Source organism: Malus sylvestris, chromosome 3 (genome assembly GCF_916048215.2).
Source record: "Malus sylvestris chromosome 3, drMalSylv7.2, whole genome shotgun sequence".
Taxonomy (NCBI): Eukaryota; Viridiplantae; Streptophyta; class Magnoliopsida; order Rosales; family Rosaceae; genus Malus; species Malus sylvestris.
Genome location: NC_062262.1, coordinates 25870107 through 25894187, shown reverse-complemented (window position 1 = coordinate 25894187; position 24081 = coordinate 25870107). Strand labels below are relative to the sequence as shown.

The window sequence follows — 24081 nt, the reverse complement described above, 5'->3', positions numbered from 1 at the left end:
ATTGTATTTTCCAAAGATGGTCATGCAAAAATGCTTTTCTATGCAAGGATCCCCTTTTAAAAAACTTGACACACTCATCATCTCCTATAAAAACATAGCCTTATTTAACTAGCTTTGATGCATAAACCAAATTCCTCCTCATTTTGGGCACATATAACACATCATTTAGTTACATTGTAAATCAAGTGTCAATTTTCAATTTGATAGTACCTATGGACTCAACAGACACTTTGGTTCCTTCTTCAACGAAAACATTAAAATTGTTTGCCTTCTTTTGTTCTATACAACCATGTAAAGAATTAGTGACATGCACAAATGCACCAGTATCAAACCACCAAGAGTTTGTGGGAATGTCAACAAGATTTGTCTCCTCACAAACATAAATATCAGTTATACCCTTAGATCTCAGCCAATCTTTGAATATTTCACAGTCTTTTCTATAGTGACTCTTAGTTTTGCAATGATGACATCTAAGTATTTCAACACTTTTAGTTTTCACCTTAAATTTGTTAGACTTAGAGGAATTGAAACTTTTAGCATGCACAACAAATTTATCATAAGGTTGGGATTTAGAAGTTTTACCAACATTTGACTTCCTTTTCCCTTTGGCAAGTTAGACAAATTTGACAGTTTCAAGCTCCTTCCCCTTCTCTTGTTTCTATCTGTTCTATTCTTGCACACATTGAGCAATGAGTTCATCCACAGTCCAAGTCTTGTCTTGAGTGTTGTAGGACACCTTGAGTTGACTGAATTTATGCTTCAGTGCTTGGAGTATCATGAACACAAGTTTTTCTCCAATGTTAACTTCCATAGAGTTAAGTTTCTCAGCTGCATCAGTCATTTTCATAATGTGATCTATGATCAAACTTCCACCTTTAAACTTGTAGGAAGTTAAGAGGGACATATATTAAGCAATCTCAGCCTTCTCTGATGCTTTAAATTTATTCTCAATGGCTTGGAGGTAATCTTCTGCAAAAGCTGACTTCTTTATTCCTCCATGCATAGTGTCTGTCATACCACTTTCTAGTATGGATAAAGTTACTTTGTTGGCCCTAGTCCATCTCTCAAAATCAATCTTCTCAGCCTTGGTGCTTTTGTCTGTCAAGGCCTCAGGTTGCGGATTGTCAAGGGCAATGTCATACTCATTCAATATCAAAACCAATTCAATCTATCTTCTCCACTTTTTGTAATTGCTTCCACCAGTGAGTATTGGCACTGCTGCTAAGTTAAGCGATTTTAGTGAAACTGCATTAGACAACAATGAAATCAGCACTATGAATCTCAATGATTCTTGATTTCAATATTTTCACTACCAAATTTGTCCACTAAATTAACTTATTCATATATATGATCTTATTTTTTGAAGACATGTATATAGAGTAAACAATCCAATGAAATTCTCTAATTTCTGCATTAGATCAACACAGATTGCACAATATACATATGTGTGTGTCTATATATATATATATATATATATATATATATATATATATGTACACACACATGTACACACACACACACATACATGAATCAACAAGGCAACTATTGAAGAATTTCAAACCTCTTATATCAGATATGTTAGCAGAAGCAGTTTATAAAGACAATTTGTGCAATTCAAATTATTCAGCATTAATATGAATCTTGTTAATGTTTTAAACCTTTATTATGATCTGTTGATGCACAAAACCGGAGGTCTTGGAACAACGTAAATCCGACCGTGAATCTGCATGAAATGTAAATAACACAAGAGGTATCGTGGTTCACCCCAAGGTTTGGGTTACGTCCACACTGATTATGTATTTATCTGAGGGAGAGAGAGCTCTGAGAGTGAGAGTTTTGAGAGAGGGTGAGAGGGTCTAGGAATTGGCCTTCTCTCATTGTGAGGGTGAAGTGTCCTTTTATAGAATAAGGACTCCTCACTTATTACATATTTGCCCCTTCCTTTATTACATAATTACCTTTAAGTCCCCCGAGTATTTGTACGAGATCTAAATACAGAGGCCCTAAGTATGGTATAAACAGTAGTCCCTCAAGTCTTTAGTCAAGAGAGTCTTTTGGCTGGAGACTTGAAATTCAGTCCATGTGTGGGCCGAAGTAACTAGATGTCTTTTTGAACTGGTACTTGATATGAGGCGGTGCTTAAAGTGAAATGATACTCAACTATAAGTAGCACATGTTGCGAGGCTGCTCGGCTTGTGGCTTATGTTGCCTTGGTTGGCTCGGCTTGTGGCGTTTGAAGGTGAGGGAGTCATTTTTATAGAATAAGGGCTCGTTCCTCAATACATAAATGATGGACTAGAGTTGATGCTCGTGGTGAGGCGGTTGTGCAGTAGGCGGCGATGCTCTCTAATGATGGTAAGGGAGTCCCTTTTATAGAATAAGGGCTTGCTCCTCAATACATAAGTGATGGGTTAGGAGTGATGCTCGCGGCGAGGCGGTTGCTCAGCTGGTGGCATTGCTCTCTAATAAAGGTGAGGGAGTCCCTTTTATAGAATAAAGGCTCGCTCCTCAATACATAAGTAATGGGCTAGGAGTGATGCTCGCGGCGAGGCGATTGCTCAGCTGGCGGCGTTGCTCTCTAATGAAGGTGAGGGAGTCCCTTTTATAGAATAAGGGCTCGCTCCTCAGTACATGAATAATGGGTGTTCTCTAATGAAAGTGAGGGAGTCCCTTTTATAGAATAAGGGCTCGCTCCTTAATACATAAATAATGGGTTATGTCCCCCAAGTATTTTTCATGAGGCCCAGTTGAGGCCCAATATATGGTACATAATGTAGTCCCTTAAGTCTTCGGTCAATAAAGTCTGTTGGCTGGAGACTTCAAATTGAATCCATGTATGGGCCGAAGTAGCGGTTGTTCGGATGCGGTATTTGTATACCCTGCACTGAAGCTTTGTAGGTGAAGCTTTGCAAGTGAATCTTTGAAGCTAGAGCTCTGTAAATGAAGCTTTAGAAGCTGGAGCTTTTGTAAATGAAGCTTTTGAAGCTAGAGGTGAAGCTTTGTAGGTGAAGCTTTGCAAGTGAAACTTTGAAGCTAGAGCTCTGTAAATGAAGCTTTCGAAGCTGGAGCTTTTGTAAATGAAGCTTTTGAAGCTGGAGCTCTATAAATGAAGCTTTTGAAGCTAGAGCTCTGTAAATGAAACTTTTGAAGCTGATTGACATGAGTGATGCTCATGAATGTTTATGTTGATTGACATGAGGGATGCTTATGGATGTTGTCATGAGTGATGCTCATGAATGTTAACATGAGTGATGCTCATGAATGTTAACATGAGTGATGCTCATGAATGTTGACATGAATGATGGTCATAAATGTTTATGTATGGTTATCATGAGTGATGCTCATGAATGTTTATGTATGAATGACATGAGTAATGCTCATGTATAATTTAGAGTACTGGGCGTACTTTTGATCACCTGGTTGGTGGCATGAAGGAGAGTACGGGTTGTACATTTCATCACCTTGTTGGTGGCATGAATGGCTAGTTGCCGAATGATATTAAAGTACGGGTTGTACATTTCATCACCTGGTTAGTGGTAATAGCAGCAGGTTGCTGAATAATTTTGGAGTATTGGGGTTACTTTTGATCACCTGGTTGGTGGTAATAGCGGCGAGGTGCCGAATAATTTTTTGTAGTACTGGGCGTACTTTTGGTTGCCTGGTTGGAGCTATTTTGGGCTCATGGGCCTTCGTCTTCCATACATCATTTCGGCCCATTTATTTTGGGCTTTGCCTTTTTTTTTTGAGACACTGGGAGTAACAACTGCTGTCAGATCTGAATTCGAATGAGCTGGCTTGTTGGCCCATCGTCATCATGCTTGTGGACTGCACCACCCCACTATGCACCCCATTAATATTATCTGCTTTTGCTTTTGTTTACTTTCTGCTTTGCTTGATGCTTTCTTCTTTTATCTTTCCCCTGCGCATCTCCAAAAACTGAAACAAGGATGCTTTGTAAGGCTAAGGGACAGCAGAAGCATATTTGCTTTTGCTTTTTCTTTTCCTTTTCATCTCTTTTTGTCTGTCATGCATGTGCAGAATCCTACCAATCTCCCCCAAAACTGAACCCAACGTCATTGCTAGAGAACTCACAAGAACTCGCAAGCTTCCTTAGCCTTAACCATGGTAGTATGCTGATCCTCTGCAGTCATAAAGGGCAAAATCAGAGTTTCACCCCACCCCATGCACCCGTTACTCAACTCAACCCGGACCGCCACATTCTCCACCATCTCCAACCGCGAAGTCGCAATCGTGAACGGCGCAGTCAAATGCACATTCAGAGGCCGATTCTCTGCTCTCTGCACGTTCACCGTGAACATCTCGAGTAGACTGCTAAACCTAAAACTGGTAGGGGTGGCCAGAGCCATTTTTGGGGTGAATTTTGAAAAGGGTTTTCCATGGCCATGTTGGGATCAGAGAACATTTGTGCTTGTGGATTCTGTGCCTGACCCTTAGGAACAATTAACAGCCCATTTTCCTCGTTGTTGTAATACAATCGGCGAGCACGAGACGACCTTGGAGGTATGAAATTAGCAGCAACACGTAAATTTCGAACCCTAATAATCAATTGCCCTTCTTTGACGATTTTGGCATCGGGGACTTGGTTTGAGCGCATGAGCTTGAAGACGAAATATCGGAGGACGCCGATAAGAACCATGACCATCGAGAGAGGGATGAGAACCCAATCGCTGATGGCTGTGTCAAGCACCAGATCTGCTGCCATTGGACCTTCGCAGGCAGTCAAAGCAATCAGAGCAAAACGAGAGTCTTTGAGTGCGTTCTTTCTCTCCCCTGCTTTGCCTCTCTTAACAGACTTTGAAACTGGGATGGTACTGATGATGTGAAAGCTTTGCTGGGAATTTGGGAAGCATGGAATATGGAAACTGATCTTATCCCAAGTTGAAGTTCCCAAAACCCAATAATATGACCGATCCGAACTTTCTAACTTCTGGTGTTTTTTTTTTTTTTTTGTGATTTTGCAGATTCACGGTGGAGGTGAAAAAATGAAAGAGAATCGACATAGTTTTTCGTGTCATTTCCCACAGACGACGCCAAATGTTGATGCACAAAACCGGAGGTCTTGAAACAACGTAAATCCGACCGTGAATTTGCATAAAATGTAAATAACACAAGAGATATCGTGGTTCACCTCAAGGTTTAGGCTACGTCCACACTGATTATGTATTTATCTGAGAGAGAGAGAGAGCTCTGAGAGTGAGAGCTTTGAGAGGGGGTGAGAAGGCCTAGGAATTGGCCTCATCTCATTGTGAGGGTGAGAGGTTCTTTTATAGAATAAGGACTCATCACTTATTACATATTTTCCCCTTCCTTTATTACATAATTACATTTAAGTCCCCCGAGTATTTGTACGAGATCTAAATACAGAGGCCCTAAGTATGGTATAAACATGATCAAGTAACCAATTTCCAACATTAAATTCATATAAACTCAATCCAAACATTCTGCATAATCTGAAAAAAAAATCGAATTTCAAAATACATACATTTTCGTCGTTAGCTTCTAAAATTTGTCAATTTCAGCATCTATCTTGACTCAAAATTATGTTTTAGAGAACAACAAGGAAGAAATAGGTCCATTGAAGACGATGGAGAAGAAACCCTATTCGAAGAACATAACGAAAACATAAACCCAGATTTCCCAACGGTCAAATTTTTAGTTATTTAAACATCTCACAAAACGACACCATTTTTGTAACTTAACTTTCACATCCCGGCCCGAGGTCCACCACATCCCTGGCCCGTTCCACCACCGTAGCACGATATTGTCCGCTTTTGGCCCTGACTATGCCCTCACGGTTTTGTTTCTGGAAACTCACACGAGAACTTCCCAGTGGGCCACCCATCATGGGATTGCTCTCGCGCGCTACTCGCTTAACTTCAGAGTTTCGATGGAACCTGAAGCCAGTGAGCTCCTAAAATGCCTCATGCTAGGTAGGGATGAGAATATACATATAAGGATCACTCCCCTGGGTGATATGAGATCTTACATTAACCTTCCAATGGCTCTATAACGAAAATGATGCCGTTTCAAACTAAAGATTTTAAGAACCCTAAGAACTCAATCTGAAACCCAGCTAGTATGTTTTCATGCCTTCAATTTTAATTTTAGTTGAATTCAATGGTTGAAACCTAATGGCTCTAATACTACGGGTAAGAACAAGATTATAACTTCTTATCCAAGGAACAAGAATTCATCCAATTGAATCACAACTCATAAACCTTTTATTGAACGCACTTAAGAACCAAGGCCTTAAAACATACCTGCATTATTCGATCCTGATGAAGAAGCCATTGCAGCCTCTGTGCTCAAAAGCTTCTCCTCTTTTGCGGTGATAACAACTCTTCTAATCAATAGGTCTTAGAAAAAAATAAGCCAACGAACGCAAGAGTAGTGGTTTGTGACACATATATATAGTAATCCTTTGTCCATTCCCTATCAGAATTGGACTAGGATTCAAACTATACAAACCATAAAGAATTATGAGACCTTACAAAGTTCCAACACTAAATCCTTTTCCAGAACCAATCAGAACTTCTCTCAATTATATCATCCTAAAATATTTAGGACAACCTAATAGCTTTAATCAAGACTTTTTCGTATCAATCTTAACCACTATGACTGGTTCTATCATATATTTCATACTCACAATCTTACAAATGTCACATACGAATTACATGTTAGATATATGTTCTAGGTTGAATGCCCCAAGTAGAATATGCATTAGGAAAACCTAACCTTCAAAGTTTGCATGTGTTAATTCATAATTATTATTGTGTTGATTTTAATCCTTTTATTAATTTGCACTTGTTATTTCAATTCAAATTTCAAGCTTATAAATCTTGTATTTGAAAGTTAACTAAGAATTGTTCTTAAGCACAAGTTATTCACACTAGGTCTTGTGGAAATCGATCTTGCTTGACTCGTTTAAACTACGGTACCCATGTTCTCTTGCAATTATTTCTATATAATTTAAAAGTAATTACGATGGTGAACAAATTCAAAACTCTTATCATGTGTAATTCAAAAAGCCTTGTACATGAGCTTGTGCAATTAATGGTTAATCCCAATTTATTAAGCTTATTGTTGGATTTGAATCGTGCTCTATTATAATAAGCCAGCGGGTCTTATCGTATACGATTGATCCAATTTGTTAACCATCATGTTGAATCTAGTCATGTCCTATGATAACGAGCTAGTAAGTTTTGTCATACATGAGTCATGCAATAAAGAGCAAGTCCACCCTTAAAAAAAATGCGCCAGCACCCAACCTATTTAATCCACTCAGTGAACAATAATAAACCCAAATGAATAGTAATAGGCCAAATGCATCTCCATTCCTAAAAAAAATAGCCCAGTCAATTTTATTAAAATAATAATATTTTTAATTTCTGACTTTATAAAAAAATATTATTTATTTATGACATTTTATTTATTTTTTAAAAGCTTTTTTGGCGGAAAAAATCTAGATTGTTGATTTGAAAATCAAACGGTCCTCATTGTGCCATGTCAGTAGCCATTAATTTTAAATTTCAAATTTTTTTTACCGTTGGAAATCACATGTCCCCACGCTAGAAACCCATATTGCGCCTGCACATTGGGCCTCGCATTTGCGACATTGTCAGCCACTTGCGATCACGTGCGCGTGTTTCCTATGCACCTGGTGCAAAAAACAAAAAAAATTAAAAGGACTTGTGACGTCACGCTGTTATAAGCATATTGTCAAATAGACCGGGCTTTAGCTCTGCTCATTCTGAACCGACCTATGGGCCGGCTTGGGCTCCTAATCTACTGGGCTGGAGTGGATTGGCTGGTGCCCGCGTAATGGTCCCCCGTGGACTTGCTCTGGGAAGCATTTAAAATAGCATCCATCCGACAGTGGAGGAGCGTAGACACACTTCCCTTTCCAAGCGGACATACTAAATCAGTTCAATCCAAAGTGAGGTGTCAACATCAAGGGCGATTACCACGCGCATGTCGAGTACGTGTCTTCAAATATAAAGCCAACTACTGCTCTCCTCCCCACTCTCTCTCTCCCCCCCCCCCCTCCCCCCCTCTCTACAGAAAACTGAGAGTAAACTGTGAGAAAGCAATGGCAAAATTTTAGAGCTTGGACAACTTCCTGCTATGAAATGGAGAATCTATGCTAGTTTGTGGAGATGAGCGCACCGTTTGGAGGTCCGATCGGTTCCAACCCCAGTGCTGCCGGAGCCCAGCCGAACAGGGACCCTAACATGGCGTCGGCGGAGCAGTTGGTGCTCGAACTCAGCAACCCTCAACTTCGTGAAAACGCGCTCCTTGAACTCTCTAAGGTCTAATCTTTTTGCTTTCATTGGTTCTGGACAATTGAAATCCTCTGTGTTTGATTGGTCCCTGTTAGGGTTTTTGTTTAATTTTTGTTTTAGGGTTTATGTAGCTTGATGATATGATGATAAGGTTTAAAATTTGGATTTAGGGTTTTGTAATTTGGATTCTATTGAGTTTTGTTTTGTTTTAGCTTCATTTCTTTGCTCTGTAATCATGTTAGTTTTGCTGAGAAAACCAAGGCAATTGGGGTAATGAGATACTTAGTTTTGCATGACGTGTTCGTGCGAAGAGGGTTTGCTTGCTCTTTTTTCTGGTTAGAGTTGAGACTTCAAGTTAGCTTCATTGTAATCACAGCATGCATGTGGGTCGCACCTTAATATAGTTGTTCCTAGGGCAGGATCAAAATTGGATTTTGTTGCCATTTGTTTTACGTTTCTGGGTACGTATTGGTTGGTTAGGTGGATATGGAGAAGGTGCATAGCTGCAATCTCTTTTGTGTGTCTAGGATTGGAATGGTGTAGTGGTTGTTGAAAGGGTTTAGGGATCACTAGATATCACGGAACCTGCACGCAATCTATGTGTCACGCCCCAATGGCTACACGTGCTCCCATGTCATCCCATGTATGTGTTGTCCGCGTGTTTAGCTCCATGTGTTTAGCTCAAGTTACCCTCCACTAGAGATGAGGGGTGTGTTGAGTATGTTTACACAATTGGAATGTGAAGTCTCACATAAGAATACGATCTTGGGCCTCTCCACACATTACCAATTGGTCCTGGGTTGGGTGCTATAATTCTATCGGTGGTATGGGAATGAAAGTGATATAAATGCCATTATAACATGCTAAATAGGCTTCATAATTTGTTAATTTTGCTTTATTAGTTTGAAGTTTTCATTGACTACTTTGTTGACAGTTGCATATCAGATCTGGAAAGAAGTTAGTTTCCATCCATAATAGCACGTTGGCCAAAGGATTATTGTTCCCACCTATTGTGAAGAGCCTGACGGTGCCTTAAAGCACGTAGCCAAAATGTTATTTTGACCTTATTTTCTCTTTTATTTTTAAAGGGATAAGAAAAGAAAAAAATGGCTAGATTATACCTGCAATACGACGATAAAGTTTCCACCCCTTTGTTTGTTATGCTCATGTGTTCTTCACCGAAAAAATAAGTTCTTAGTTCTTACTGTTAAACATTTTTGAGCTGAAAGTGGACTTGGATTTGCCTTTCTTGGTTTTAGTTTTCATTTGTAATAGATTTATTTTTTTTTTTTCGTATCGAATCCTTTTGGTACTATATATGTACATATACACATAGTCCTAGTTAAACCCCTGTTTCCTTTCATGTTCCAATTTTCAGAAGAGAGAATTATTTCAAGATTTGGCTCCATTGTTGTGGAATTCTTTTGGTACTATTGCTGCTCTGTTACAGGTATGCGTTTTTTTATTTTATATTCATGTCATTCTTATTGTTCTTTTTTTTTTTTTTTGGCGGTTGTTGGTCAGTTGCTGTTCACTTGTTTTGTAAATTCCTTCATCTACAAGGGTAGCAAGTTTCCTTCTGTATGTAGGAGTAGGACCTATGTGTTATACATATGTCCATGCATCGTTGACGTACCATCATTTGACTGTCTGTTTGATAATCAACAATACTGGATACTGTCTTTTTTCTTATTCCCTGATGATGGATTCTCATTCTACTTTTTATCCTTTGTGCAGGAGATAGTTTCAATATACCCTGTTCTATCACCACCAAATTTAACTCCTGTCCAATCAAATCGAGTTTGCAATGCTCTAGCGCTTCTTCAGGTTCATTGTTGTTGCCTTTAAATTATATATCTAATCTTTATTGATGCACTTCATTTTTTTCCTAAACGACAGTTACCTTCCCTATGAAAGAGGCTTGGCGTATATTTTACACTTCTCATTATTATTGTATGCTTCATATTCCTTTTGTATCTTCTTGTAGTGTGTGGCATCGCACCCAGACACAAGGATGTTATTCCTTAATGGTAATAACCTTTATCTTGTTTACATTCAAATCTTGAAATGTCCTTTATAATGTGCTTGTACATAGAAGCATAATTTTTTCATGCAGCTCCAGTGAGATGTTTTCATATAAAATTTAACCAATGATTTTTTCATTTCTCTTGTCGTTGGCAGCTCATATACCTTTATATTTGTACCCTTTCCTTAATACAACAAGCAAGTCAAGGCCTTTCGAGTACTTGAGGCTTACTAGCTTAGGAGTCATTGGTGCCTTAGTGAAGGTTTGTTATTCTTATTTGACAAACTGATGGGTATATTTTCTTTTTATTTGTTTGTGTGATAAAATGTACAAGAGTAAATTACCAGCTGATATACAAGTATAACTGGATAGGTATATGGCTACACGTTTTGAGAATTGATATTTATAAGAGTTTAAATGTGAAAACTTCTTGCATGCCGTAACTAAAAGCACCCTTTCCATTCTTGCTTGTGTAGCTGATCTGAGAAATAAAAGGACTAGCAGAATCTAACGTGAGATAAATGAGGGGATAAAAAGAACGCTTAGTTTTTATCCCTTTTTATTTTATTTTTATTTTTATTTTTTTATAACGTTGATTGAAATAGGTGGCTTTACTAGCTCCATCATTTAGTGAAGGATTTAACTGGAGCGTGAACTTGGATGAGAAAATAGTTAACATTGCTTTATTTGCATGGGTTTTAGATTCAACTTGTAATATTATCCTGCACGTGCACCATTATGTGCAGCTGGTCTTCTCACTCTTTTTCACATGTGAACCTGAAGTATGTAGCATTTTTATGCCAGACATATTTGTAATTAAAAAATATTTGGAATTTGGAACATTAATTCTTTGTACTCCGTTTTACCAGGTCGATGATACAGAAGTGATTAGTTTTCTTCTATCAACTGAAATAATCCCGTTGTGCCTGCGAACTATGGAAATGGGTAGTGAACTGTCAAAAACAGTTGAGTGTTCGTTTCTGTTCTTCATTTCTTCTTTTTTCTTCCCATCATTGTATGTTTCATTAGCATTTATGCAAGGCCTTTCCCAGATTGCCCGAGTTTCCCCGAGGTTGCCTGACAAAAGTTGTTATCTTCGCAGGTGGCTACATTTATTGTTCAAAAGATTTTGTTGGATGATGTGGGCTTGGATTATATCTGTACTACAGCTGAGCGGTTTTTCGCAGTGGGTCGAGTCTTGGGAACCATGGTTGCATCACTTGCTGACCAGCATTCGTCTCGCTTACTAAAACACATTATTCGATGTTATCTTCGATTGTCAGATAACCCAAGGTTGGTCGAATGAAGTAGATTTATTAATTCTTTTTTGTTTTTTCGTTTCTTCAATATCTCGTGTTAATCATTTGATTTGATCTGTTTTTTTTTTTGTTTTATTATTATTATTATTATTATTTTATTTTTTTTAATTTTTTTAATTTTTTTATCATCAGGGCTTGTGATGCTTTGAGGAGCTGTCTTCCCGATATGTTGAGAGATGCTACCTTCAGTGTTTCCCTTCGTGTAAGCTCCTTTCTGGATGCCTATGCTGTTTAATTCATAATTGATCTTAACGAGTAGTTTGGAAATAAAAAAAAAAAGTAAAAAACTAATGCGTTTCATCTTCAGATGAGGACATATTGGTATGCAGATGTTCTTTGTGGTAGTGTCCTTGAATTTTCCTGCTGCATCTCCTTGTACTTGCATGATTGGCATTGAGGTGTTTGTGAAGTCATATTAACGTGTCTGAAAATAGGGTGTGATAACTCTGTCGAATGCATGTTTTGGTGGTTGCTCATGGGAGTTACTGAGTTAGTCCTGTATTTTTTTTTCTTGCTCCCATCTTCAAGGGTACATATAGTTACCAGACATAGTTTGTGAGATATTGGAAAAATATACCTTGAGTTTGATTTACTGTTTCTTTTCGGTATCCCCTACTGTTTTATTTGGACACAGTTGTGTGGTCTGCTTTCAAAGTTAATTATTTGCGTCACGATTTCAGGAAGATCCAACTACAAGGAGATGGTTGCAGCAGCTACTTCACAACGTTGGGGTTAGTCGGGTTCCTGCGCTTCAGGCTGGAGGAGGATTCGATCATATGATGGTGAACTAATACAAATAATTCGGTGTCATCTTTGGGCTGCCGTCTGTTGCTTAATGCATCAGAGAGGGCTGGATGCTTTTTAATTTATCTGTCTCGATGCTAATTGGCACTCTTCATCTGTCTGTAATTTACAAAATGTTTCTTCTGTGACTTGGCCTGTTCAGGCCAAGTTTAAACTATTGACGTCGCTTGAAGTCAATTGTTCGCTAAAGAAACAAATGGTCGTCTTATTTTGGCAAAATTATAAATAAAGTGAACTTTTTTTCATAAACATTTTGTTTTGAATAGAAATGTTCTCATGATCATTTGGTGACGACGGGATGTATAGTTACATATCTTTGGATTTGATATTGATTGTGGAGAATAGATTGATTGACGTTCTTTTGTTGTTTTAATCTAACTGTTGATTTTCAATTCAAAGGTGGATGATCATGATTTCCAAGATAACGAGAATCTTGTTCTGCCATTCTTTTGTTTTGAAACCTATTAGTTGGTAAGTAATTGTGGTAGTGTCGGTGGTGGTGGAGCATTTTGTACTCACACCTGTCTGACCGTACTTATCTAAAAGTACAATGGTGAAACAAAAATTCTTGAGTGCTTTGGAATATTTGATATTCTAGGTGTTTTAATCAATATTGTTGATGCACAAAATCAGCGAGGACTTTGGTACAACAGAAAGTGTCAGGTTTGCGACCTTCGCTTGGTTGCTTCGATCACTAGTGAAGGTAAGTACGTAAATGAATAGGGACAGGGAAGCAAACACAAGATGTACGTGGTTCACCCAGATCGGCTACGTCCACGGAGTAGAGGAGTTCTCATTAATTGTGAAGGGTTTACATAAATACATAGGTTCAAGCTCTCATTTTGTGAGTTCTAGTGAATAGTTTAGTACAAAATGACATTAGAGATTATTGTGGGAGAATGATCCCTATTTATAGAAGAGAGTTTCTAGTTTTGTTCTAACATTGACACGTGTCGTGTTGTGATTGGCTTCTGATGTTGACACGTGTCGAGCTGTGATTGACTTCTGATGTCGACACGTGTCGCATTGTGATTGGCCTCCTGGTTGAAGGGAAGCTCTTCTGGGTCTTTGACGGTATAACGTTGACCGGTGCTCAGTAGTTTCGGGATTGGTCAAGTATGGTACAAACAGTGCTCCCCTAAGTTCCCGAGTGAGGGAAACTCCTTGGTTGGGGACTTGCAAGATCCAAGCCATTGAGTAATCACGAAACTTCTAAGTACTGAAGTGTGGTATCATTTTCACGTGTCTTATCTGTCTCATATGTAGATGTGGCATCTTCTCTGGAAGTACTTTTCCTCCATCCATGGGTGGTATCTTTAACCGATGAAGATGCACAAGGTAATGTATCAATTTCACTTGAAGCTTACTTGTAGTTTCGGGCTTGGTCAAGTGCGATACAAACTCTATAGTAGAAGTCCCCCAAGTCGCCGAGCTAGGAGATCTGCCGAAAGAGGTGACAGACAAGGTAAGCAGTCAAACTTCCAAGCAAGCAACCCAGGATCGGAGGTTCAACTTCGGCTTCCGGTTGATTGTTCTCCTTCTCCTTGTCTCTCATTCAGCTGCCAGGATAAGGAGAAGCAAATGGAGAAGAGATGATATGAGATACTTTTGCTTTTGAAGAAGTAACTTTCCACAGGCTTATTCTTGAACTGTGCTGGAGGGTTTTCTGGTTCTCTTCAGAGTATAAGGCCGACTCAAGAATTTGAGGGTCAAAACAAGTCCGTCAAATCTAGAGTACGTTCGACCTTGATGATATGGGATACTTTTGCTGTTGACGGAATAATGAATGTGGTATGGAAAGGTGTCGTGTTGTAGTGATCTGTTTCAGCTCACCATTGAACCTTCTGCTTCAATCTTTTGCATGGCAGAAGTGGTGTGCAACCTTTGCATTTAAATGGTCCTTCAGAACATTCCTTCATAGTGACTCATCCACGCTTGGCAGCTTCAGTGTAAAGAGCCAATATCTGATCAACTGTCATGAGGTATGTGCCGGTGGAATTCATGACCTTGACAGCAGTTGAGGATGAGTTCTCGAGAGCAATGCTAAGTAAGTAACCAGGCAAAGGTCTCAGGCAGTCAGTTCCAGATTGAAGGTTTGATTTCAGGTTCCGACTGACTGCTCTCTTTCTCTTTGTCCTGCAGGTGTGGACAAGGACGAAGACAAGGACAGGGAGAAAGCATGATATGGGATACTCTTGCTTTCGACCCGCATGAGATGAGATACTCTTGTTCTTGGTGTGGCTTATTTGTTGAGGTATTATCGGGGGGAAATAAAGCTGAGTATTTCGAGAGGTTATGTTGAGGGTGCATTCTCGAATGCGAGAAAGGGTTGAGCATTTTTGCAGGTTTGCCTGTCCGTTGAGGAGAGAGGTCGATATATATAGGGATTTCCCAATAACAAGTAGTAATGCTATTCCTTTACCCTTCTTGGTCACAACAATGTAGTGGGAGCTGCCAGCTTCACGTGTTTTAACTTTGTCAGAGCACTTTGAAAAAATGGTATGTGGTATCTGGAAAGCTGATGTTGCGTGTGAAGATTACAGACAAGCTTTATCTAAGGAAATCTGGCTCTCGAAGTTCTGAGAGCTGTGCCTCTTCGGTTTTCGAACAAGCAATCCCGTCGGGGATCTGGCTCTCAAGATTTGGAAAGCGGTGCCGCTTCGGTTTTGGAGAAAGTAATTATGTTGAGAGTCTTTTCTCGAATGTGAGTAAAGGTTGGACGTTCTTGCTAGCCTGTCTTGCCACGGAACACGGAGGTCGACACACATAGGTACTTTCCAGTTGTCAAGCAGTGGTGTTGTTCCTTTACCCTTGTGGGTAATAGTAGGGTAGCTGGAACTTCGAAATTCTCGTGCCTAAACTTTGTCAGAGATCTTTGGCAACGTTATATGTGGTACCCGAGGAGTTGATGGTGCGTGTGGAGAGTGGTAATTGAACAGTAAGATTCACGTGCTTTCTACTTCACCAGAAATCTTCGACAGATTGCCCGTAATTTCCGCAAAGCTGAGTGTGCATGTGACAGGTGCTGACGAGGCTGAAAAAGCAGGTGCTTCTTCGATTTCTGAGATCGGCCCTCGTGGTCTCTGAACAGCTCAGCTTTCGAGAAAGCAAACGCCTCTTCGATTCCTGAAGCTCCGTCAAGTGCAGATTTTTATAGAGGTTGGCATTAAGTTCCACAACACACTTGAATCTCCACCAGTAGAAGCTCCCTTCTTGCACTTCTAAGATCTTGATTTGTCTGACCTCTTCCCTCTTCAACACCTTTGAAAATGTCTGGCCCCTCCGACCGTCGTTTTGACTTGAACCTTAGAGAAGAGACAGCCACGCCTTCTCCAGACAACATATGGCGCCCATCCTTCATATCCCCTACTGATCCTCTTACCGTTGGGGATTCTGTGATGAAGAATGATATGACCGCTGCGGTGGTGGCCAGGAACCTTCTCACTCCCAAAGATAACAGACTACTTTCCAAACGGTCTGATGAGTTGGCTGTTAAGGATTATCTGGCTCTTAGTGTTCAGTGTGCAGGTTCTGTGTCTAATATGGCCCAACGCCTATTTGCTAGAACCCGCCAAGTTGAATCATGGGCTGCTGAAGTGATGAGTCTCAAACAGGATATTAGAGGGCTCAAGCATGAGAATAAACAGTTGCACCGGCTCGCACATGACTATGCTACAAACATGAAGAGGAAGCTTGACCAGATGAAGGAATCTGATGGTCAGGTTTTACTTGATCATCAGCGGTTCGTGGGTTTGTTCCAAAGGCATTTATTGCCGTCGTCTTCTAGGGTTGTACCGCGTAATGAAGCTCCAAATGATCAACCTCCGATGCCTCATCCTTCTGGGGTTTTGTCCAGTACTGAGGCTCCGGATAACCACCCTCCGGTGCTTTCTCTTTCTGGGGCTCTACCGACTGCTGAGACTTCCCCTGAGCAACCTTTGTGAAGGCTCCCTCTTGTTTGTTTATTTTGATTCATGTATATGTACATATTTGTAACTTATCGGAAATATCAATAAACAAGATTTGCTTCATTTCAACGTATTGTGTTAAATACACCAATGCCTTCTTCACTAAGTTCTTTGAATTTTTCCTTTTGTTGAAGCTTGTATGTTGAAACTTTGTGAGTGAAGCATGTAGGTTGAGGTAGTGCTCCCTTAATTTCCCGAGTGAGGAAAACTTCTCGTTTGGAGACTTGAAAAATCCAAGTCACTAAGTGGTCGTGAGACTTCCGAGTATCAAGGTGCAGTAGCATATGGTAGGAGTCCCCCAAGTCTCTGGTCGAGGGAGTTAACGAATGAGGCATTTCTTTTCTAAGTGGTAGCCCAAAACTCCTTCTTCATATATATTTGTTATGAAAGTTGTTAGGCCCAAAGAAGAGGAGGCCTAGGCAATTTTATTTTTTTTTTGAATTTTCAAATTTCCGGATTTTTTAATTTTCGAATTTCCGAAAAAATAAAAATTAAAAATAATATATATATATATATATATATATATATATATATATTTAAAAGCTTTGTAGGTGAAGCTTTGGTGTTGAAGCTTTGTAGGTGAAGCTTTGAGGTTGAAGCTTTGTTGGGCACCATGAATTGATTTTGCTTCACACTATCTTGATGAAGAGTGTGTGAAGCTTTTATATGTTTTGGTGTTGAAATTTTGTATTGTAGGTGAAGCTTTGGGGTTGAAGCTTGATAGGTGAAGCTTTGGTGTTGAAGCTTTATAGGTGAAGCTTTGGTGTTGAAGGGTTGAAACTTTATAGGTGAAGCTTTTGGTGTTAAAGCTTTATAGGTGAAGCTTTGGGGTTGAAGCTTTATAGGTGAAGCTTTTGTTGGCACCATAAATTAATTTTGCTTCACACTATCTTGATGAAGATAGTGCGAAGCTTTTGAGATTGATATTTGTCCTCCATTGATGAAGCTTTTGTTGGCACCATAAATTGATCTTGCTTCACACTATCTTGATGAAGATAGTGCGAAGCTTTTGAGATTGATATTTGTCCTCCATTGATGAAGCTTTTGTTGGCACCATAAATTAATTTTGCTTCACACTATCTTGATGATGATAGTGCAAAGCTTTTGAGATTGATATTTGTCCTCCATTGATGAAGCTTTTGTTGGCATCATAAATTGATCTTGCTTCACACTATCTTGATGAAGATAGTGCGAAGCTATTAAGGATTGTAGTTGTGTTCCATTGATGAAGCTTTGTTGAATTTCCCAATTTCCAATTTCCTCTTTTTTTTTTTTTTTTTTTTTTTTTTTTGGGAAAACTAGAAATTTGAAAATGTGGGAGAGACAACGTATACAAATTTTGCTTCCATACTATTAAGCGAGAGATTGTGACGCAAGCCACATCTTGTAGTAGTCGAAGGTTTGGATGAACCATATAAATTGAATTTGCTTCGAACAGTCTTGATCAAGAGCGTGTGAAGCTTTCTATGAGTTGTAATGTTTGCATTGTTATAGAGGAGAAATGTCTGAAGCAGATGCAAGAGGGCTAAAGAGCTTGATCTTCGTATACCATGCACTGAAGCCATTGTTGGCTTGCAATAAGACTGTGTTGGTGACTATAGCTCTTGTTAGGCATAAGTGCTCCCCTAGTTGAGTTGTAAAGCTTGATGGTTTTTGATTATTTGTGAATGCTAGGAGTTCACATGTACAAGTTGTACCACTCGTCTTCTGGTTAGTGGAATGAATGATGGGTTGCTTTCATCACTTGGTTGGTGGTATGAATGTGAATTCCTTAATCACCTTTCATCACATTTCATCACCTGGTTGGTGACATGAAGGAGAGTACGCGTTGTACATTTCATCACCTGGTTGGTGGCATGAAGGAAAGTACCCATTGTACATTTCATCACCTGGTTGGTGGCATGAAGATGAGTTCCTTCTTCACCTGATTGGTGATAAGGGTGGCAAGTTTCCAAATAATATTAGAGTACGGGTTGTACATTTCATCACCTAGTTGGTGGTACGAAGGTGAGTTCCTTCATCACCTAGTTGGTGAGAATAAGGGCAAGGTGTCGAGGCACATTGTGGCAAATGTCGAATGACACAAAGTGTGTTGAACCCTTTCGAAGCACAATTGGCTTATGTATGGATGTGTTGGAATGTATGATGTTTATGCATGAATGTGTTGGAATGTATGATGTTTATGTATGAATGTATTGGAATGTATGATGTTTATGTATGAATGTGTTAGAATGTATGATGTTTATGTATGAATGTGTTGGAATGTATGATGTAGATCCTTTGTATAGTCTTGTTGACACATACTTAGATTTTGTTTTGTATTGGAAACATTTGCGTTGAAGCTTCAACACTTGAGTGTTTCATTGCTCAGAATGTAAAAGAGTTTAGGGCCGAGTTGGCTAAATCACCTCTTTATTGAATTCATACCAAATGATCTTTGTTACATAGGATGTCGAACGGCTGTAGCTTAACATTTGTACAATGTGAGTCTATTTGTAATAGTACTTCAAGTGGTCAGCATTCCATGGATGGCCAAGGGTCTTGCCGTCGGAGTTTCTGAGCTTGTAGGAGCTAGGGCGGCTGATGCCGACGACCTCGAACGGTCCATCCCAGTTAGGACTGAGTGTTCCTTCACTCGGGACCCTATCACAGAGTAATCTTTTCTTCAGTACCCAGTCTCCCACTTTGAAAGAGCGAGGTTTGACCCTTGAGTCGTAGTAGTTGGAAATGCGCTGCTTGTAGGCGACTTTCCTCAGGTGAGCCTGATTTCTGTGTTCCTCGACTAGATCCAGGTTGAGGGTGAGTTGTTTGTCGTTCTCACTCTGCATGTAATTCTGGATTCGGTATGTTGCTTGCTCAAGCTCAACCGGAACAACTGCTTCTGTACCAAAAGCAAGTGAGAATGGAGTTTCTCCTGTGGAAGTCCGATATGAAGTGCGGTATGACCAAAGAACTTGGGGTACGAATTCTGGCCAACAACCTTTAGCTTTATCCAAGCTAGTTTTCAGAGTGCGCTTGATTATTTTGTTAACGGCCTCGACTTGTCCATTAGACTGGGGATGGGCTGGAGAGGCAAAACATAAGTTGATGTTGAACTTAGAGCAGAACATCTTGAACTTCTTGTTGTCGAACTGTCGCCCATTGTCCGTGACTATCGCATTGGGAATGCCGAATCTACAGAGGATGTTATTCCATACGAAGTCTTTTATTTTTCCCTCAGTAATGGTTGCCAAGGGTTCTACTTCAGCCCACTTTGTGAAGTAGTCAACTGCAACGATTGCATAGCGGACCTTGCCCTTCCCTGCAGGCATTGGGCCGATCAAATCAAGTCCCTATTGGACGAAGGGCCAAGGGCTGATCATATGAGTGAGAGGCTCGGGAGGGGAGTGAGGGATAGTTGCGTAGCGTTGACACTTATCACATGAGCGAGATATTCTGATGGCATCTTGGTGGAGTGTTGGCCAATAGTATCCTTGGCGAAAAGTCTTGTGTGCTAGGGATCGAGACCCAGCATGATCTCCGCAGACTCCTTCATGTATTTCCCGAAGGACAATTTCCGCCTCCGCAGGTGTAAGGCATCTTAGGTAGGGCAGGGTAAAACCGCGCTTGTAGAGTTGGTCATTAATGATCAGGTAGCGAGCAGACTTGTATCGAATCTGCTTAGCTTGGACTTTGTCATTTGGGAGGGTGCCATGGGCAAGGAATTTATAAATTGGGGTGATCCAACTATCTCCTTGTTATAAATTGCACACTTCCGCGACTATGGTGCTTGGTGCTGCCAACAATTCGACATGAATTTTTCTCCCAATCTTGTCTTCCACTGCCGAGGCGATGCGGGCCAACGTCTGCATGACTGTTTGCCGCTCGAGGAACTTGGGTGATCTGGTAGTGGAAGTGCTTGAGCAAAGTCGTGTTTGCGCAAGATATGCTACCATGGAGCTATCCTTAGCATCAAAGTTGTTCGTGACTTGGTTGACCACTAATTGGGAGTCACTGAAGATATCAATTTGTTTAACTCCAAGATGCTTGGCCAAATGTAAGCCTGCTAAAAGGGCTTCGTATTCGGCCTCGTTGTTCGATGCCTTGAATTTGAAACGAAGAACGTATTCTATCGCCACTTTGTCAGGGGTAGTGAGGACTAATCCTGCTCCGCAGCCCTGTTGGTTGGATGAGCCATCAACATACAGACTCCATCCTAGGGTTGTTGATTCTATCTTCTGAGCTTCCGATGGTAATGAAGCTATTGCTTCAGGTGTAGAAGCAATGTCAACAGGATATGTGAAGTCGGCAATGAAATCTACAACTGCTTGACCATTTTCGGCTGGTTTTGGTTGGTAGGAGATGTCAAACTCACCCAATGCTATTGCCCATTTGATCATTCGCCCAGACGTGTCAGGACTCTGGAGTATCTGTCGAAGAGGGTGATTGGTAAACACGATGATGGCGTGTGCTTGGAAATAAGGGCGAAGTTTTTGAGCAGACATGACCAATGCTAGAGCTAATTTCTCAATGTTGGAGTATCGTGTCTCCGCATCTTGTAGGGCCTTGCTAGCATAGTAGACGGGCCGTTCGACACCACTGTCATTTCGAATAAGAACTGAACTGACTGCTGAAGCTGAAACCGATAGATAGATAATGAGAGTGTCACCAACTTCTGGTTTGGAGAGCAGATGGGCTTTACTCATGTACTCTTTGAGGTTCCTGAATGCCTTGGCACATTCCTCCGTCCATGTAATGTACTTCTTATTTCCCTTGAGTGCTTTGAAGAAAGGAGCACATCCGTCTGTGGCCTTAGAGATGAATCTGGTTAAGGCTGCCACCTTGCCAGTAAGGCTTTGGATGTCTTTTGAAGTTATTGGCTCTTTCATGTCGATGATTGCTTTGATTTTTTCGGGGTTAGCTTCAATGCCTCGTTGGCTAATCATGAAGCCTAAGAATTTGCCAGAGCCCACGCCGAAGGCACATTTGTTGGGGTTCAACCTCATTTGATACCTCTTTAGAATGGTGAAAGTTTCAGATAGGTTGGTGATATGTTGGTCAGCATGTTTGCTCTTGACTAACATATCATCAACGTAAACTTCCATGCTCTTCCCAATCTGTTCGGCGAACATTGAATTGACCAGTCTCTGATAAGTTGCTCCTGCATTCTTTAGACCGAAGGGCATGACTTTGTAGCAATATAGTCCCCTGTCAGTAGTGAAGGCTGTGTGTTCTTGGTATGAGGGGTTCATGAGGATTTGGTTGTATCCTGAATAAGCGTCCATGAAGCTTAAGAGCTCACACCCTGCCGTAGAGTATATAAGTCTATCAATGAGAGGAAGAGGGAAACTATCCTTCGGGTATCCTTTGTTTAGGTCGGTGTAGTCGACACACATTCTCCACAAGACCTTTTGAAGTAGGAGACTTTCCTTGGTCGGATTTTTCTTAACAAGGACAACATTTGCTACCCATGTTGGGTAATTGACTTCACGGACGAAGCCTATGTCCTTGAGTTTTTCAACTTCTGCTTTCATCGCCTCGTATCGTTCAACATCATAAGATCTTCGCTTCTGTTTTACTGGTTTGGTCTTGGGATCAATACTCAAGTGGTGACAGATGATATCGGGAGAGATGCCCGGCATATCTTTATATGACCAAGCGAAGACCTCGGTGTTCTCTTGCAAAAAGGAGATCAGCGACAACCGAAAGGGTGGTGACAAAGTGGTGCCAATCTTCACCATGCGATCTGGATGGTCTTTAGAGATAGAGACATTCTCTAACTCTTCAGCGGGTTGTGCTTGCTGGGTGAATGAGTCATCCCAGGGTCGTCGGGTTGACTGTTGCCATCATGAAGATCCGAGTTGGCTTCATCTGGACTGGTCTTTACTACCTGGTTATGTATAGAGAGGGTCTCCTTGGGGACAGGCAGGTGTTGTTGCTTAACTGAAGTGTTGTAACATGATCGAGCACTAAGTTGATCTCCCCTGATGTATCCATTGCCGAAAGGGGTTGGAAACTTCATCAACAACATATGTGTGGATACCATGGCCTTGAGATCATTGATGCATGTGCGCCCAAAGATGACATTGTATGCCGTCGGGCAATTGACCACTAGGAAGTTAGTGGTTATAGTAGCTGTGTAGGGGCCTGTACCAATGGTGAGGGGTAAGTGTATACTCCCTAAAGGTTGCACGATATCGCCAGAGAAGCTTATCAGAGGAGAAATCGAGCGATCGAGCAAGTGTTCAGCTACATTAAGTGCCTTGAAAGCTTCAGCAAACATGATATTGACTGAAGCACCTGTGTCTATCAGGATTCGTTTCACATCAAAATTTGCTATGTGAGCCTCCACGATCAGCGGGTCGTTGTGAAGGTAGATGATACCTCTTTCTTCCTCAGGGTAGAAACATATTGGATCCCAATTAGGTTTTTGATACTTGCCTCCCCTGATGTCTTCCACGTGAAACACTTGATAGCCATGTCTCAAAGTTCGTTCACTGTTTTTCATGGCCCTATTGGAAGATTCAGACATGGGTGTGCCGCCGCTTATGGAGTATATCACATTCACCTGGCGTTGGTTACGGTTATCCCTTAGAGGGTGAAGGAGGAACTGATCAATTTTTCCTTCACGTGCCAAAGCTTCGATATGATCACGGAGGATGATGCACTTCTCGCCATCATGACCATTATACTCGTGGTAGCAGCAAAACACGCCCGTGTTCTTCGTAGACTTGTAATCTGGCTGTCTTGGCTTTGGCTTTGGTATCAGGTAAGCTATACTGGGGTAGATGGCCGCGCATGTAGCGTTCAAAGGTGTGTATGTCTCATACCTCGGGGTAGGGCCTGTCTTGACACGCGATTGGCCCACTGCGTTGACTGCCTGGGGATGGGTGTTATTGTGACGATATACTGAGTTATCGCGATAGTGCCCCTTATTCTTTTTATTAAAATGAGATTGGTGAGGATGGAAATCTTTCCTTTTGCCCTGGGATTGACATGTCTGCTGACTTGGTGAAGCATTAAATGAGGCCGGGGGGTGTGCTGCTATCGTTTGGAAGGTTGAGGTCTTTTCATTCGGTTGGATCTGGCCTTCACTCCCTACTTGCTGATAAGGGGTGACTGTAGGGGGTTTCCCTTGATATGTCCTTGCCTCGGCAGAGGCATGGTTGTAAGCTTGTGCCATCACCTCAGAGTAAGTCTTCCAAGTGTTGGCATTGATCATGTACTTGAAGAAACAGTCACGTAAGCCTACCGTGAAGGCCTTGAGGGCGGTCTTGTCATTTGCCTCAGCGCAGCGGGAATACTCATGGCTGAAGCGGCCAGCATACTTTCGTAATGACTCATCCGGCTTCTGGCGAATAGTGTACAAGTCATCTGCGGAATGCAAGCGATCGGTCTGGAAGATGTGTTGAGAGACAAACAACTTCCTCAACTCTTCAAATGAGTCTACCGTCTCGAGTGGAAGGCGGCAATACCAATTTAAAGCTCCGCCAGAGAGGGTGGAGGGGAAGAGAACGCACCGTTCTTCATAGGTGTGTCTCTGGTATACCATGGTGGACTTAAAGAGGTTAAGGTGTTCAATCGGGTTTTCCCTTCCAGTATAGAGTTGTAAGTCAAGCTTCTGCTTTGTCTTCGCTTGGAGGGGGTGTTGAGGATCCTTCTTGTGAGGGGGCCAGGCCTGG

At 41.0% G+C, this 24081-nt stretch overlaps 2 protein-coding genes across 2 annotated transcripts; one reads left to right on the top strand and one right to left on the bottom strand.

Annotated features, from left to right (window-relative positions):
• Window positions 1-4088: 4088 nt before the first annotated feature.
• LOC126617097 (uncharacterized) lies at window positions 4089-6312 on the bottom strand. The gene is made up of 3 exons (XM_050285156.1): window positions 6282-6312; window positions 4445-4728; window positions 4089-4298 (listed from the first exon to the last, which is right to left on the bottom strand). Exons 1-3 carry the CDS (start codon window positions 6310-6312, stop codon window positions 4089-4091), a joined length of 525 nt encoding a protein of 174 aa, XP_050141113.1.
• Window positions 6313-8045: 1733 nt separating this feature from the next.
• On the top strand, window positions 8046-12701 carry LOC126616684 (uncharacterized). Its single transcript, XM_050284769.1, has 9 exons — window positions 8046-8330; window positions 9682-9753; window positions 10041-10130; window positions 10291-10333; window positions 10485-10591; window positions 11199-11294; window positions 11432-11622; window positions 11781-11850; window positions 12329-12701. Exons 1-9 carry the CDS (start codon window positions 8178-8180, stop codon window positions 12437-12439), a joined length of 933 nt encoding a protein of 310 aa, XP_050140726.1. The 5' UTR covers window positions 8046-8177; the 3' UTR covers window positions 12440-12701.
• Window positions 12702-24081: the final 11380 nt, after the last annotated feature.